The sequence below is a fragment of the Oryzias latipes genome, chromosome 1, assembly GCF_053564925.1.
Source record: "Oryzias latipes strain Hd-rR chromosome 1, Olatipes_Hd-rR_3.1".
Classification (NCBI taxonomy): Eukaryota; Metazoa; Chordata; class Actinopteri; order Beloniformes; family Adrianichthyidae; genus Oryzias; species Oryzias latipes.
The window spans coordinates 36,342,060-36,357,266 of NC_136237.1; the positions used below are offsets into that span (position 1 = coordinate 36,342,060).

At 40.8% G+C, this 15,207-nt stretch overlaps 1 protein-coding gene across 1 annotated transcript in view; it reads left to right on the top strand.

Annotated features, from left to right (window-relative positions):
- The window catches only part of sorcs3a (sortilin related VPS10 domain containing receptor 3a), a 260,608-nt gene that overhangs the window by 107,882 nt on the left and 137,519 nt on the right, over positions 1-15,207 (top strand). Inside the window, exon 3 of the mRNA XM_023954909.2 lies at positions 8,312-8,411. Coding sequence (XP_023810677.1) covers positions 8,312-8,411 — 100 coding nt within the window. The remainder of the gene's footprint in view (positions 1-8,311; positions 8,412-15,207) is intronic.

Here is a 15,207-nt window from a genome sequence, read left to right on the forward strand (position 1 = left end):
ATCTATATAAATCAAAGTCATCCATTGAAAAGCTCCTCAGAGTTATGACCCACAGTAGTCCTCGGCTGCAAGGACCATTTTGTTTTTTGTAATTCTTCTTTCTTACTGCACTTCTGAGTGAACATTTCACACCATTGTTCAAGCGATCTTTGCAAAATTTCACACATATGCCACCAGTCTATAACCATAACTGAAGTTTTGTTGACCTTTGACCTGGGGAAGACCCCGCCATCTTGAATTTTGCAATGAAGAAAAAAAGGGGAAAAAAAAGAACTTTAGTACCTTCTACAAAATAAAAGTCCTAGGAATTTCAATTCATCACAGTCTAACTCCTTGACTATCATTGAGAAGTTACCATTTAAAAAAAAATAAATGGTGTTAGCGTGGCAAAGTCACAAAAGTGGCTTTTTGTTGTTTAAATATTTAAGAATTTTAATTTATTACATGAATTCCTTGCACAAGTTGAACAAAATGTTACAAACATATCTGGGATTTGGACATGGAAAAAACCTCAGTTGCCAAGGAAATCCAAAAATGTAATTGCAGATTCTTCTAAAAACCACACAGACCTTTTTGTTTCCCCCGGGCAACCGGAAAATAAAAATGGTTGCTATGGAGATGAAACCGAAAAAAGAAAATCCCCCATTTAGAAAAATTTGTATTTTCTGTGAATTTGTTACATGTAGCTCTGACCAAGTTGGCAGAGTGAGGGGCGTGCAGCAGCTGTTCAACCAATGAGGGCAGGTCAAATGAGGGCATCAGCGGCGGGGATGGGCAATTAAGCTTAATGTTTCTCAGACATTATGAACAAACATTTGTCAACCAATTACTGATGATTGTATTGTTACCGTATTTTCCGGACTATAAGTCGCTCCGGAGTATAAGTCGCACCAGCCCCTAGTTTTTCAGTTTGATGCATATAATCAAAGGAACTACGCAGCGCCTGGTTCCCCTGTTTCCAGCATGTTTTGTTTTGGTTCTTTGTTATGAGGCTGTCATTGCAGCAGAGCAGGTTTGAACATCTCAACAAGGAAATGATAAAAACATCGCAACCATTCAGACATTTTCTGTAGAAACGTCTGCAGCTCATTCAGGCGTCTTTGCCTCCGGCTTCTCAGCGCTGATGAACCAGAAAGTTTGGAGTTTTTCAGACACATCAGTCAGCAAGACCTCAGGGTCCTGAGGCTGGATTTAACTTCGGGCTGCCTGCTTCGAAAGCCTTTTCCTTCCTCTCTGTTTGCCAACGTCTTCGAGGACAAACAAGTGGGTTGTTGCAGCTTGGCCTCGACTCTGATAACCACACGGTGACGCTTTCATCTTCACAACCCTGATGAATATTGATAGGGCTTTTTTTCTCTTCACTCATTGCATTACCTTTCATTCAGCTGCAAGCTTGCACAGAACGGTCAGGTTTAAATGAGATAAGTCAGATAGGTAGCCTTTGTTTTGCCGCCACGGCCTTGCAGCAGACTTCAGCAACTTTAATCCCTGCATGCTTTGGGGCTGGCGTGCTTTGTTTGTACCAGAAACTAAGATGATTTATTCTGAGTTTTCAGTCTTTGAAGTCTTTTTTTTCTTCCTCTTCTTTCTCCCCAGAGCATGGTCAACAGCGCGGCACACCAATGCTGGATTGTTCTGCTTTACTGGCAGCCATCTGGCAAAAACCTTACAAATAATCCCCAATGCAGCTTCTGTCTGCCTTTTTTTTCCCTCCAAACATTTAATGTTCTCGTAGCGTCGTTCAGCTCCTCAAGCAAGCTTCACCTCACAAACATTCAGTCGATAGGGCTCCATCTGAGAAAGTGGTGTTTCTTCCAGAGGAGTGGAGTCTGAAAGGAATGCTGGGAGACGATAACATCTCCTCAGGCAGTTCAATGTGGCGCAGAAGTCACACGACGTCACAGATCCTGAGCTACACCGACCAAGTCACATCAAAATTTACAAATAAAAAATAAATAAAATCTAATTTTTCAGTTTTCTTCTATTTATCTATTTAGGTATGAGAATTTATGATGTAATGTTTCTTGACTGCATGCACCTCTGGTTAACATCCAGTGCATCAGTGACGTGTTACCCTTTAGTCGCCTCCTTTATCATCTGTTTCCACCACAACAAATCCAATTTTCTGCCTGCTAATCTTAAAGCATCAGCTGATTGTGTTGGTGACTAATTCATTTATTTAACTCTGCAAGCACAGTGTAGGTTCGACTCCTCTAATAAGGCACGCACACCAGTAGCTGAAAATGTAATGAGCAAAACTATGTGTGTGGATCTAGGGATTTTAGTTTGAGGGTTTAATCTGACAGTCACCATATAAAAGCGGTCCTTAAAGTGCCTTTGTCTGACCAAAGTGACACCACTTTTACGTCTTAAGACACAGAATTGCGCTGTTATGCATTATATTTTTTTAATCGTGTAACATACTACAAAGTCAGTGTTAGCAATAAGGTACAGTTACTGCTAGGGATGCAACAATACTTAAGATAAAACTGAAGCACATGGTTGGTCCTCCATGTCTGAATGTGCCATTATTAACAATATGCATTTTGTTACTGGCCTTTTTACACCAGATGTGACAGTGTGCAGAAGTGGGACATCTGAGCAGAAAAAAACACTAACAGAACAGTCTATCATAGTTGGCCAAAAGTATAGGGATGTTCTTTGCTATAAAGTTTTATAAAGTGCTTTTTTCATCATACTCATGTTTTATAATAATATAAATCTGATGCATTGAAGTTTACAGTAAGTTTCATTGTTCCGGTTAAATTACTTTCTACAATATAGTCAGTGTGAAAAATGCACCTGAATGTCTCTGAATGTTTTGGTTTAATTTGTCTCTACAGAATTTATGGGAAAAAAAGAAAGTAAAATTCAAATGTTTTCTTTGGCAGAATACACATATTGAACCACTGAACCAAAGTATTAGGGTATGAATCAAAGTGTCATTAAACTGTGTCGTTGCTCGTTAAGACAACTCATTATGTTATTGTCTACATATTCAACAGAGTTAAAATTCCTGTCATGTAAACTTCACTGTTGTGAGCAGCAAAAATAAACACTTAGCTAAGTGCTGATATCAGCGACATACTTTCAGAAGGGAACAGTATTTCTGTATGTGAGAGCAAACAGGTTCTCTGGAGTCCCACAGGCTCCTGGTAGAAACCTGAACAACCTCAGAAATGAGAGAAACATGGAGACAAAACAGATGACCTGCATGAGAACCAGACACTTTTATACACATAGGATGATGCCCCAAATCAAGGCAGCTGTAGATAATTAGCGAATGAAACCAGGTGGGATAGTGACAGGAGGAATGACAATCCTAAAAATGGAAGATTACAAGAACCAAAAGCTTGAAAAAGGAAACCAAAACAAAGGTGTTATAACATAAAAAAGTAAAGTTTCGGCTACTAAAGTGAAATTAACACACCAAATGAATGTCACCATACAAAATATAACAAATTTATTTACAAATAAATAAACCACCAATAACTAAAAGTGAAGCAAAAAGGCTTCAGGGTGAACCCAGGCCAAAATAACAAATAAACCCCCACCTAACTGAAACATGTAATCATACCTGCAAAAGAAAGAAAAGGGAAATCAAAGACAAAACATTAACCTCCCTAACCTAACAAAAACAGGAGAAAACATGTACTAAACAAAATGGCGGTTCACCCCTACAGCTTCACTTAAACAAAATTATAAACCAAAGGACTAAACAGAGTGGGCACGGACAAAACTACAAAATACTAAAACACAACACTAAAGTGCAACACACAACTTAACAAGAGGTGATATCAAAAAACAAAATGGAGAAGAGGGTTAAGCTGCAATGGAGACTGGTTGCAGCCAAACTCCCTTCTCAAGGTGTGGAGGTCCAAGTGGTGCTCTTAAGGCAGCGTCCTCCAGCTCTGGACCAATTGAAGGCCACACCTTCAAGCACCACACCTGAAAATAATCAGACAGAAAACAGACACACAAAAAACACAAGTCCCACTCTGATACAGAAATAATACACAAAACACAGAACAAACAGAACAAAACAAAACCAAAAACGGCCACGGCCGTAACAAATGGAAACTATCCTTAGCTTTTGTTTTGGAGTACTTTGATTTACTTGGCTTTACTTATCTCTTATAATGTATTTGTTAAAATAAAGTTCCACTCATGTTAGCATAATTGATACTTGTTATTTTAAGTCACATTTAGGGCATTTAACTGCATCGAGTACACAAGTCAACATTTCTTTTTTCACTCAAAGTGGTCTCACTGTAAACACACTGCTTGTCTCATACATTAAAAAATCATGCGGATGACATTGAAGCTCCAAATGATGGTGTCCTTTATGTACTTGCAGTAAAAAACATTAATTATGAATCAATGTGTTTATGTGCAGAGAACAAAGGGATGTCATAAACACCAACAAAAGCAATGCTGCCCACACAACCTTCCCAATATGACTAATTGTGATCCCATTCGTCCGATTAAATGAGTCCAGTCATTCAACGGTACGCCGCAGAACAACATGGCGTCAGGGGCTGCAGCAGGAAGGACTGAGGAAGGGAAAATGAGTAAGAAGAATCATTTTCCCATTAAGTCTTTACTTGTTGACAGTCCATTTGCTCCCAACTAAGTAAGATCAAAAAGAGTTAAAAATGACTTCCTTTCTTTTCTTGAGAGGAGCATTCCACGTAAAGTTTCTGTGCAACAATCTTTAATCTTTATAGTATTAATATAATAAACATTGACTTTGTGAGTTGTGTCTGCTTGTTTTTGAAGAGGACGATCTAAATTTGCCAGTCACTCCATGTTTCTGACCCTTCTCTTTGGCCATAAGGTGTAGGTGTGAAACAACAAATAAGATCATAAATGGAGTTGGCAGAACTTCAAACACACTGTCTCTTATATATCATACCTGATTTGATTGATTTTGATTTAATGGTTTATTTCAAGCATTAATTGTAAAAACATAAAAAAATCGAACAGATAAATCAAACTTATTTTAGAGATAAAGAAATACATAGATCAAAAAACAAAGAAAAGTAGTGTGAGATGATGTCGTCCTCTTATCAGTGTAACTACTCATAATCATGAAGATTTTTGCTGTAATGCATGCAATAAACACATAGGTCACATTAGATTGAGTAAATAGTATGCTTATTAATGCCAAACAGAGTTTGACATATGGCTTGAAAAAGAGTGGGAAGAATCAAACCTATATAAGCGATACATTGTATTTCTGTCTGGAGGCCTAAGAACACCACGGTATCTTCTTTAAAGAGGAAATTCTCGAGTTCCCTTTTGGACGGTTCTCTCCTCCACCAGAACCAGAAAACACCAACTGTTCTGATGTTGAACCCAAAGGGGAAATTAATGCTCAAAGTTCCCAGGACTCCTTCAGGAGAACACAAGGATTCTCAGACCAGTTGATGGATCTTGTTTGGGTCTACTACAGTGCTTCCTATTGATGGATGAACAATCATAAAGCTTTTCCAGTAAGGTTAATGATGAAGCCAAAACATATGCCACACCCATCAGCTTGTCAATTCTGCCCTCAGCACAAAATCTGGAGATGTAGTTTCCTACTCACTTCCACATGTAAACAAAAGCTTAATCATATAGAAATTGAACCAAAGATAAGGTCTAATGGAAATTCACTGCATATCTTGGTTAAGTATCACTGTTTTGTTACTTAAGAAATTTTTTTACATTGTAGAAAAAAAAATGAATGTTTTAGGATACATGACTTTTTTTTAACATGCAACAAATATTTCCAACTTATTTTGTTGTGTAACATTAACACAACTGAGAATCAAAGGCACTTTTGACCTCTGAAGAGAACCCCTCCCTGATCTCGAGATGTCATCGCTGAGCCTCATTCTTTTACAGACAGTTGGGGAGCTAAGCCCTGCTTTAGTGGAAAAGGAACCAAAGTACAAAATAGGGATAATCCTCTTTGCATCTCTGAATGCTTGAGAGTACGGCTCAGGTCAAATTGAACATGTCGCTCCCTGAGGACTTAATGTGATTACAGGGACAAGGTCAGGCTGCACTTGACTGGATGAAGAGTCTGATCCAGCAACAAAGACTTTTAGTGGATCTTAATGAAATCGTGCAACATTGAATTGTGTTTGTCCAATTAAAACCATCAAGCCTCATCGACTGAGCTCCCATGCAAACCAGATTTAAACAAATATGCTCCACATGATGGAGAATTAACAAACACACTGTCATATTCACTGCAGGGCTCTTTAATAAACAGCCAATTATTTTTATAGCTAAGAAATAGAGAAAAGTTTCTTACCCATCAGGTTTCTCCTGTCTGTCATGTTTTTTTTAGATAACTTCATATCTGCTGTCCGGCTAATAACCCATACTTTATGGAATTGCTGAAAGCCATTAACTGGAGTGCCACCGCCACCCACCTGCTCAGCTGCAAGCTGGGAATAAACAAATTGGAAATTAAAATGTTGCTCAGTGGCACTGCAGTGCTCTCAACCCCCAGGGTCCTTTAAACTGTCCAAAAGAAAGCCTTCTTTCACTTCCTATGAGGAATTTAGATTTTTGTTTAGTTTTTTTTTTTTTTTTTTTTTTAATGGTCTAATTCAGTTGTCGAACAGGTTATCTGCTTGGAAAAGATGTGTAGCAGTGTCAGGCCACAAAATAAATGCATTTATGACAAATTTCAACCTGTAACTAGCTCGTCTGTTGTGCATTTTACTGATCTGACAGTGAAGATATACTATAGCTTTTTTTCATGTATAAAGCCAACGTGCCCATGCCCCTCTTTTTTTTTGTTGTTTTCAAAAAACAAAATAAGCAGGTATAGTAGATTTATGGCTGACATTTAGCCACTAAAAAGCCACTAAAGAAAGTGATGAAGACACTCTGGCTTTCCTGGTGACTTTTTAAAGTCAATTTAATCAGTTGTACAAACTGTGGAAATATAGTGAAAAAAATGACCAAACAATTCTTCTTCCAAACCTTGTTCTTCTAGGTTTTTACTATTTTTTTAATGGTACCCTTCTCTTTCAAGCTTTGTTACTGGTTTACACAATTTTTATATATATATATTTTGCAGGTACACTGTATGATACAACTCCCATGATTCCCATGCGATTAAGACTTGTTTGTATAGTTGTCTTTTCAAATAAATTTATAAAAACTGTAATTACAAAAAAAGAACAAACAAGTAAACAAAGGCACAAATGAGCAAATATGCAGCTTATTAGTATGTTCTGGAGCAAAATAAAAAGAGGGATTTTTTAGGTTTAACAGCTTCCTCCATATCTCCATTTTCATATTTAAACAAATATCAATCTTTTTTGTTTGTGGAGAACTAAAGAAGTTGCAAACTTTCTATTTAAAATTCAAAACACAGTTTGTTATTCTGTCCTAAAGGGTCCGTAAGTTTACACTAAAATGGATTTAAGTCTTTTTTTAAAGGTCACAATGTAAAATGACAGCCATAAGAGAAATTCTTTTTTCAGGCAGATGAGAAAAAAAAACCCTGATGGGAAGAAGAAGGTTTAGGAGAATGAGATCACCCATTTTGTTCCAGTGGAGCTCACGCTCCAAATTAAAACCGTCACCGCCTCCTTCCACAGAAATGTGACATGAAAACGATGCTCCTCAATGACAGCAGCGTTTATTGAGAAACATGTCGTTACAGTTTCAGTTTTCTGAAGAGACAGCATTTTTTACCTAAAATAATGTAAAGTACAGCTGTGGGGGAGGACTTCTGTGCCGGGCTCGGCTCCCATGGAGCGGAAAGAGAGGAGAGAGCAGGCAGGCCGCCTGCAGACGCTGCAATGTGCTACTTGAAGGCAGATTTCCTTGTTACCACTGATGATGGATTTGTGTGGAGTTTCCGGGGGACCAGGCCAGTTAACAGGCTCATTCCCACTGCTAAATTATGAAAGACCAATGCTTGTGAACATCCACATGTTTTGGCACTAATAATATTTTATTTCAGAGTAGTCATCTGCAGAAAATCAATTATTAACAGTGTCAGGTCTCTGGAGTTTTTGGACGTGTTCACTTCTGCTGTAAACTTTATGCATTTGGTGAACTGTTGTTAGGTCTCACTTCTGAAAGCAGCTGTAAATACTGCCTTTATCCCGCTTGTGGGTGTGATATTGCATTCTTTTTGATCTGCTAAATAATTATTTTTGACACGAATCAAGCAATATCCCAGTTATCCTCGGCCTGCTCATTTAGCCATTTGATTCGCAGGGAACCTTCACTGGCTTTCCTGTAGCCGTTCAGTTTTCGCCTCTCACTCTCTTTTATGTCTGCTTTTTCATTTCAGATCCACTGACTACGGCACCACATATGAGAAGATGAATGACAAATTTGGGCTCAAGACCGTCCTCAGCTACCTGTACGTCTGTCCATCCAACAAGAGGAAGGTGAGCTTTCCCTGTACTGTGCGATTGGGATGCACAACTGTTTACTTTTTAATACAAATAGCAGCCAACTGTTTCCAGCATTACTTGGAGTCCTAATGAGGTTTTTTTAACATAGGATTTCACACCAATAACTGAATTAAAAACTAGCAGAAATACTTTCAAACAGCCTGTGAAAAGACATGGGAAACGCAGTGATGGAATCTGTTTTTCTAGTCCTGCTGAAAAGAATTCTGTTAACATGGTTCTTAATGGGCTTCAGCCGTTTATAACAGTCGTATTTAGATGAGATAAAAAATAAAAAATAAAAAAAATAAGATTAATGTATTCATCCTAGTGGGAAAGACTCAAATATCACCAGCATTGTGCACACATTGAAAATAGGAAAAAAAAAAATAAATTGACAAATGGACTGAAATCAATAAATGTTAAAATACCAATACAAATACTTCAGTGCATAGGAAGTGCAAAAATGTATGATTTTGAAACCAAGGCTTTACTCTTTTCACAATTTTTTTCCAAGAACAAGAATTTCCCTATCAAGAGGAATCTTCTAAAAGACCATGACTGATTGGTGTCAAAGTTATCCAAAGTTATAGTGATGTCTGCAAAACTGGAAAAGGAAACAGAGTTGATGAGCTTGACCAGAATAAAGCAGACCATGCACATATCCAAGACTTAAACCCCAACATTGATTACATCATCATCATCATCATCATCATCATATTTTTATTTTTATTTTATAGTCAAGCACCAAAGGTTCCCAGTCCACATGGACTTACAAAGACACAAACAACAGGCAGATAGGTTTTCCTTCATTATAAACAAAAGGTCTTATGGCAATCCTAAGCTTTAAAGAAGAAAACACATAAAACACATTGCTGTTGACAGTTTTTCAAGAAGATAAGAAGATCTGTCCGATATACTCAAAATTCTGTTAGAGAGAGAATGGTGAGAAAAAGAGAAAATATTGATTTTCTTGGCACACTTTTGGCCCCTTAGTACCAATCAAGCATCTTTAGAATCCCACAGCCTACCTGAGTATTGTTGCTGACCATGTCACAATTGTTAGATAGATAGATAGATGACTTTATTAATCCCACAATAGGGAAATTTCATTTATCTGTGGCAGCAACACGACATTCAGAAATAATCTATATAATATAACATCAATAAAGGACATCACAAATTACATTTATATTAGATAATTAAAAATATTACTAAAATTATTATGAAAAATTATTATCAAAAATGAGATTCTTATTAAATAAAGAAATAAATATTAAATGTAATTAATGTAATTAAGTTACATGTTACAATTAGCCCAAAGGGAAGCTAATTACAAATGGAAAGATTATAGTCAATGCAAAAAAAGTACTGCTTTTAAGTAAATAAATCTGATAACAACTGCTCAGCGTTTCTTTACTTGAAATACACTTTTTGTCTCCACTAGCAGTGATTAGGTATAGGTTTGGTGGCTGTAAAATTCATCAATAAACTGTTACTTTATATGTTAACAATTGTAGGCAAGAGGGAACCCAGGAGCAGGAAGGACTTAAGCCAAAATGGCATGGAGTACAAAAATAAATGAATAACAAAAATGTACCACAAGCGTAGGTCAAAAAGACTTAAAAACAGAATTTCAAAAGTTCTACAGATAACTAAAATAAATCTAGACACTGTTAGCCAGTAAGCTAAGCTAACCTTGCGTAAAAGTCAACCAAAATAAGGTGAGATATTTATCCAACTATGCCACCTGTTTAAACTGAGTTCACATAGTTATCCTCGTGTGAACGTACTCTCAAATAAAGCTGATACACATTTACAAATGATTTTACAGCAGTTTTTAAAGAGAAGTTAATGAACCGCAAGACCTGCCAGTGTCAAATTAACATGCTGCTCAATAAGCTGACAGGAGATGTGAAAATGGTCAGAGGATCTGGAGGACAAAGAGAAATATGAGGCGGTACTTGCGGGGTCTTCTGTCATGGCCGTCACTACTGAGTCAGCTGCAGATTTAATGATAAAAAGTTAAATAAAACTGCAGAGTCATATTTGTAAAAAGAAAAATCACCAAAACTGGCATTCTGATCATCACTCTAGACCAGGGGTCGGGAACCTTTTTGGCCAAGAGAGCCATAAATGCCACATATTTTGAAATGTAATTTCGAAAGAGCCATACAATAATGTAGTGTCCCTTCCCCACACTGAGGCACGGAGACTTAACCTCTTTTAAAGTTCTTTATTCCGATTACTGCAGACCGCAACAAACGCCGTTCAATTAATTCAGCAACTCCTGAATCTCTCCCGCCGACACGAGAGCGCTTCTCCCAACTTTATATTCCCCTGCTCCCGCTGCAGCCCTCCCATTTCCCTTATTCGGCCCATAGCTGAACCCCATTGGTCCAAACTACCTAACAACAGGCTGAGCGACAGAACTGAGGGCCAATCAGAGCTCTGCTTGACGCGTTCAATGAACTCCAGAACTTTTAACGCGGCCCAACAGCCATCCAACTCAGTCCGCGACAATTTGTTTAAAACTAAATATACAAGTGAATGTGTGCATTTGATTTAATTTCAACATTTTTAAAGTACAATAAGTCTGTGGATTCTTTTTAATATTGTTATTCTGTTGCTAATAAATGATGAGTATTTCTCGTGGTAGTTTTGCTGATGGTCTAGTCTGGTTGATACGTGGTGAGTTTCTGCTTCGTTCAGGCGTTGAGACTTTAAACGTCATCGTAGGTCTGAATGTTCTGTAGATGTGACAAAGACTGCTCACATGCAGACGGGGAGCCAGACACACACTCACACGCTGCAGTGAGTGACGGGAAGCGGGTTTTACGTTTTTACAATCCCTGCGCGATTCACCTGCTGCCTGTCCCCACAACACCTCAGCCCCACCCTCTGCTTTCTCCCTCACACATCCCGTCCCCGCATCTGCGCGCTCTTTCTCAGAGACGGGAGCGCGTAGTTTTAGGCACATCAATTCACAGGTTTCCAGCTGGTACAAACTCTGTGAAATAATAGATAATAGTAACTGATAGCGCTGGCGCAGATTTCTCTCTCTAAGCACTGCTACAACTGCGCGCCTCTGGCATCGCATCGCGCCCGAGAAGGACTGGTCTAATGAAAAAAAAAAAAAACTATAATTAAAGATTTGTCTGCGAGCCACATGTGACCATCAAAAGAGCCATATATGGCTCGCGAGCCATAGGTTCCCGACCCCTGCTCTAGACATATGTTGTGTTGGAGGCACAGGTTGAGCACCAGTCTGCAGCCTCCCCCCTCTTTATTCTGGGTGGAACAGTAAAATGTGAAAGGCAAAGGAAAATCACTCATCCACTGACCTGTTAGATATGTTGTATTAGTCAAGGTCAAGAGTGGGTTGGAGAGCGTCCTTGATGTACTTGACGACCAGTCTCTCCAGGCACCTAATGATTCTAGTGTTAGCACCACTGGCCTGCAATTACTGGGGCAGGTAATTGCAGTCTGCTAAGTAACTGGCACTGCTGTGGATGGCAGATGGGGACAACACTGACAGACATAGCCACATGACTTTTGTTATATTGAAATGTAATGGCTGATGATAATTAACAAGAAACAGCTTTAGTGCAGCTGATTGTAGCACCCGTTTTAGCAGTATTGATCTTTTTATTTTTATTTTTTTACAAACTTCCAAATGTAAACTGTGAGAAAGTGCATTTATGGTACAAACTTTGGAGAAAAAGATCCTCCAGTGGATGCTTCAAGTGGCTACAGTTGAACTATAGGAACTTCAGGCTACAAATAAAAGAGAAACATAAGTGTTTCTAACTCACAACCATCTGCCGCCGTCTTTAATTCGTCTCCGGATGACATGAATCACTTCTTTTTTCATTTTTTCAGACATTTTGCAAATGTAGTTAATTGTTCTGTGCATGCTTTGCATTCCATTTCTCACCATCTGCCACCATTTTAATTTCATGCAAAAGCAAAGCACTCTTCTTTGAGTAGAAACTGTTTTAAATTATGTGAGTAAATCATTCCTTAAGGGAAGGTTTTTTTCCACTATTTTACACTTCGTTTGAACAGCTCTCTCTTTATAGAAACCCTGTGAATCATTACAGGAGACACACCAGTCTGTACATCAGGCAGGAAATGCGTTTCCTCTCAAAGGATTCATTTCCAACTTTTTGACTCTGAAAAATAAAAGGTAAAAATTTGCAAGTGAATTTAATGTATTGTCCATTCAGGGTCAGACTAACACTGGTATCAGAAACTAAGATTTAGTATGTTGGTCATTTAATAAGGACAAAAAGAACAAAACCAAAAGAAAAACAATGTTTTGATTTGGAAGATTACTTTTTTTTTTGTTTTACCCCAGTATAAGGTATTCCACCCTAAACCATTCTGCTTGTGTATCAGTGTGTAACTCACCGGCCACTTTATTAGGCACACCTATCCAACTGTTTGTTAACGCACATCCAATCACATGCCATGTGACAGCCAATCACATGGCAGCAACTCAAGCATTTAGGAACACAGACATGGACAAGACGATCTGCAGCAGTTCAAACCAGGCATCGGAAAGGTGTCAGGGTTGTCGTAGACATGGCAGACCCAGATGCTGGAACCCAGAAAGAACTTCAGAGCTTCAAAGCCGGACCTGCTTGCTGTGGAGCGCAACCTCAGGGACCGTGAAGCGAGGCAAGGTGAGACGAGGTGTGGACGCCGAGGACAGCGGGACCACCTTGGAGAGAAGCGTGACGTCGAGGACGGCGTGACGAGGCGAGAGGACGGCGTGACCAGCTTGAGGTGAGGAATGGAGAATAGCTCTGGACGAGGAACCAGCGTGACCAATGGATGAGGAACCTGGAGATGAACAGAGAACGAGGTGAGCACGGAAACTTGACTTGGTTAACATAGACTAAAAGGCCAGGCTTAAGCACCGGAGTGCGTATAACAAACTGGCGCTGGATACTGGAGAGGAGAACCCTTATGAAGGCAGGCAGGAGATGAGGAGATGCAGGACAGCTGGTTCCAATCAGCCGAGCAGGAGCAGGAGTGCAGGGAGGGGGAGGTGGCTGACACAGGCACCGTGACAGTACCCCCCCCCCCACGGCCCCGGCGGCGAATGTCCAGAACTTGACTGACGGTGAAGGCAGGGGCGCCTTCGATGACCCGGGCGGGTGGTTGGGAAGCGGACGGTGGGCAAAGAGGGCTCTCCAGGAACGGTTTAATCTGAGAAACATGGAAGGACGGGTGTACCTTGAGAGCCGCCGGGAGCCGTAGCTTGACACAGGAGGGGTTAATAATCCTCTCGATGATGTAGGGTCCGATATACTGGGGTCCCAGTTTGCGGGAGGTCGTCTGAAGGGGAACGTTCCGAGAAGACAACCAGACCTTCTGCCCCGGTTGGTAATCAGGCCCCGACCTCCTGCGACGGTTGGCCAAGCGGCAGTTGTTCTCCCGGGTGCGCAGGAGGGCGGCTTTGGCCTGGCGCCAGATGCGTTGGACACGCTGCAGATGGTGCTGAACAGAGGGTACTGCTATATTGAGCTCATGGGAAGGGAACAGAGGAGGTGAATAGCCAAGGGAAGCTTCGAAAGGGGACAGTCCCGTGGCGGAGGAAGGATGATTGTGCACATACTCGACCCAGACCAGAAACGTAGCCCAACTAGCAGGATTTTGGGCGGCCAGACAACGGAGAGCGGCCTCAAGCTCCTGATTGGCCCTTTCTGCTTAACCATTAGACTGTGGGTGATACCCCGAAGTCAGGCTGACCGTGGCACCTAGGGCAGAACAAAACGACCGCCAGACCTGGGACACAAACTGTGGTCCCCGGTCGGACACAATGTCCTTGGGAATGCCGTGATGTCTAAAAACCTGGTGTACCAAAACTTCAGCCATTTCAGCTGAGGCTGAAGGAGAGTTTGGGCAGGGGAATGAACTGTGCGGCTTTGGAGAAGCGATCAATAACAGTGAGGATGACCGTGTTGCCCAATGACGGGGGCAGACCAGTGACGAAATCCAAGGCTAGGTGTGACCAAGGGCGTTCGGCGATAGGCAAGGGATGTAACAGACCGGCCGGGGATGCGTTGGAGGATTTGGACCTGGCACAGGTGGTACAAGCTGCAACGAACTCCCCAAAATCATGTTCCATGGTAGGCCAGAAAAACTTACGCTTGAGAAGACTCAGCGTTCTATGAACACCCCCATGGCAGGCAACGCGGGATGAGTGACCCCAAACCAGAACATCAGATCGAAGTGAGACGGGAACGTAAAAATAGGTTAGCGGGAGGAGCGGGATGACCCGGTTCCTCGTCCTGCGCCTGCAGGACCCGCGTCTCAATGTCCCACATAAGGTTTCCCATGACGCAAGTGGGGGGAATGATCGGACCTGCTTCTTGGTGGTCGTGGGTGCTAAAAACCCGAGAAAGGGCGTTGGGTTTGACATTCCGGCTACCTGGTCTATAGGTGATCGTGAAGGTGAACTGGTCAAAAAAGAGGCACCAGCGGGCCTGGCGAGAGTTAAGACGTTTGGCTGTGCGCAAATAAGCAAGATTTTTATGGTTGGTCCATACGATAAAGGGTTGTTCAGAACCCTCTAGCCAATGCCGCCATTCCTCAAGTGCGAGTTTAATTGCTAGAAGTTCGCGATTACCTACATCATAATTTCGTTCCGCCGGGGAAAGCTTACGCGAAAAGAACGCGCAAGGCTTAAGTTTACCGGTGGAGTCTTCACGTTGGGACAGGACTGCCCCAACCCCAGTATCTGAGGCGTCAACCTCGACAATGAATTGTCGTTGCGGATTAG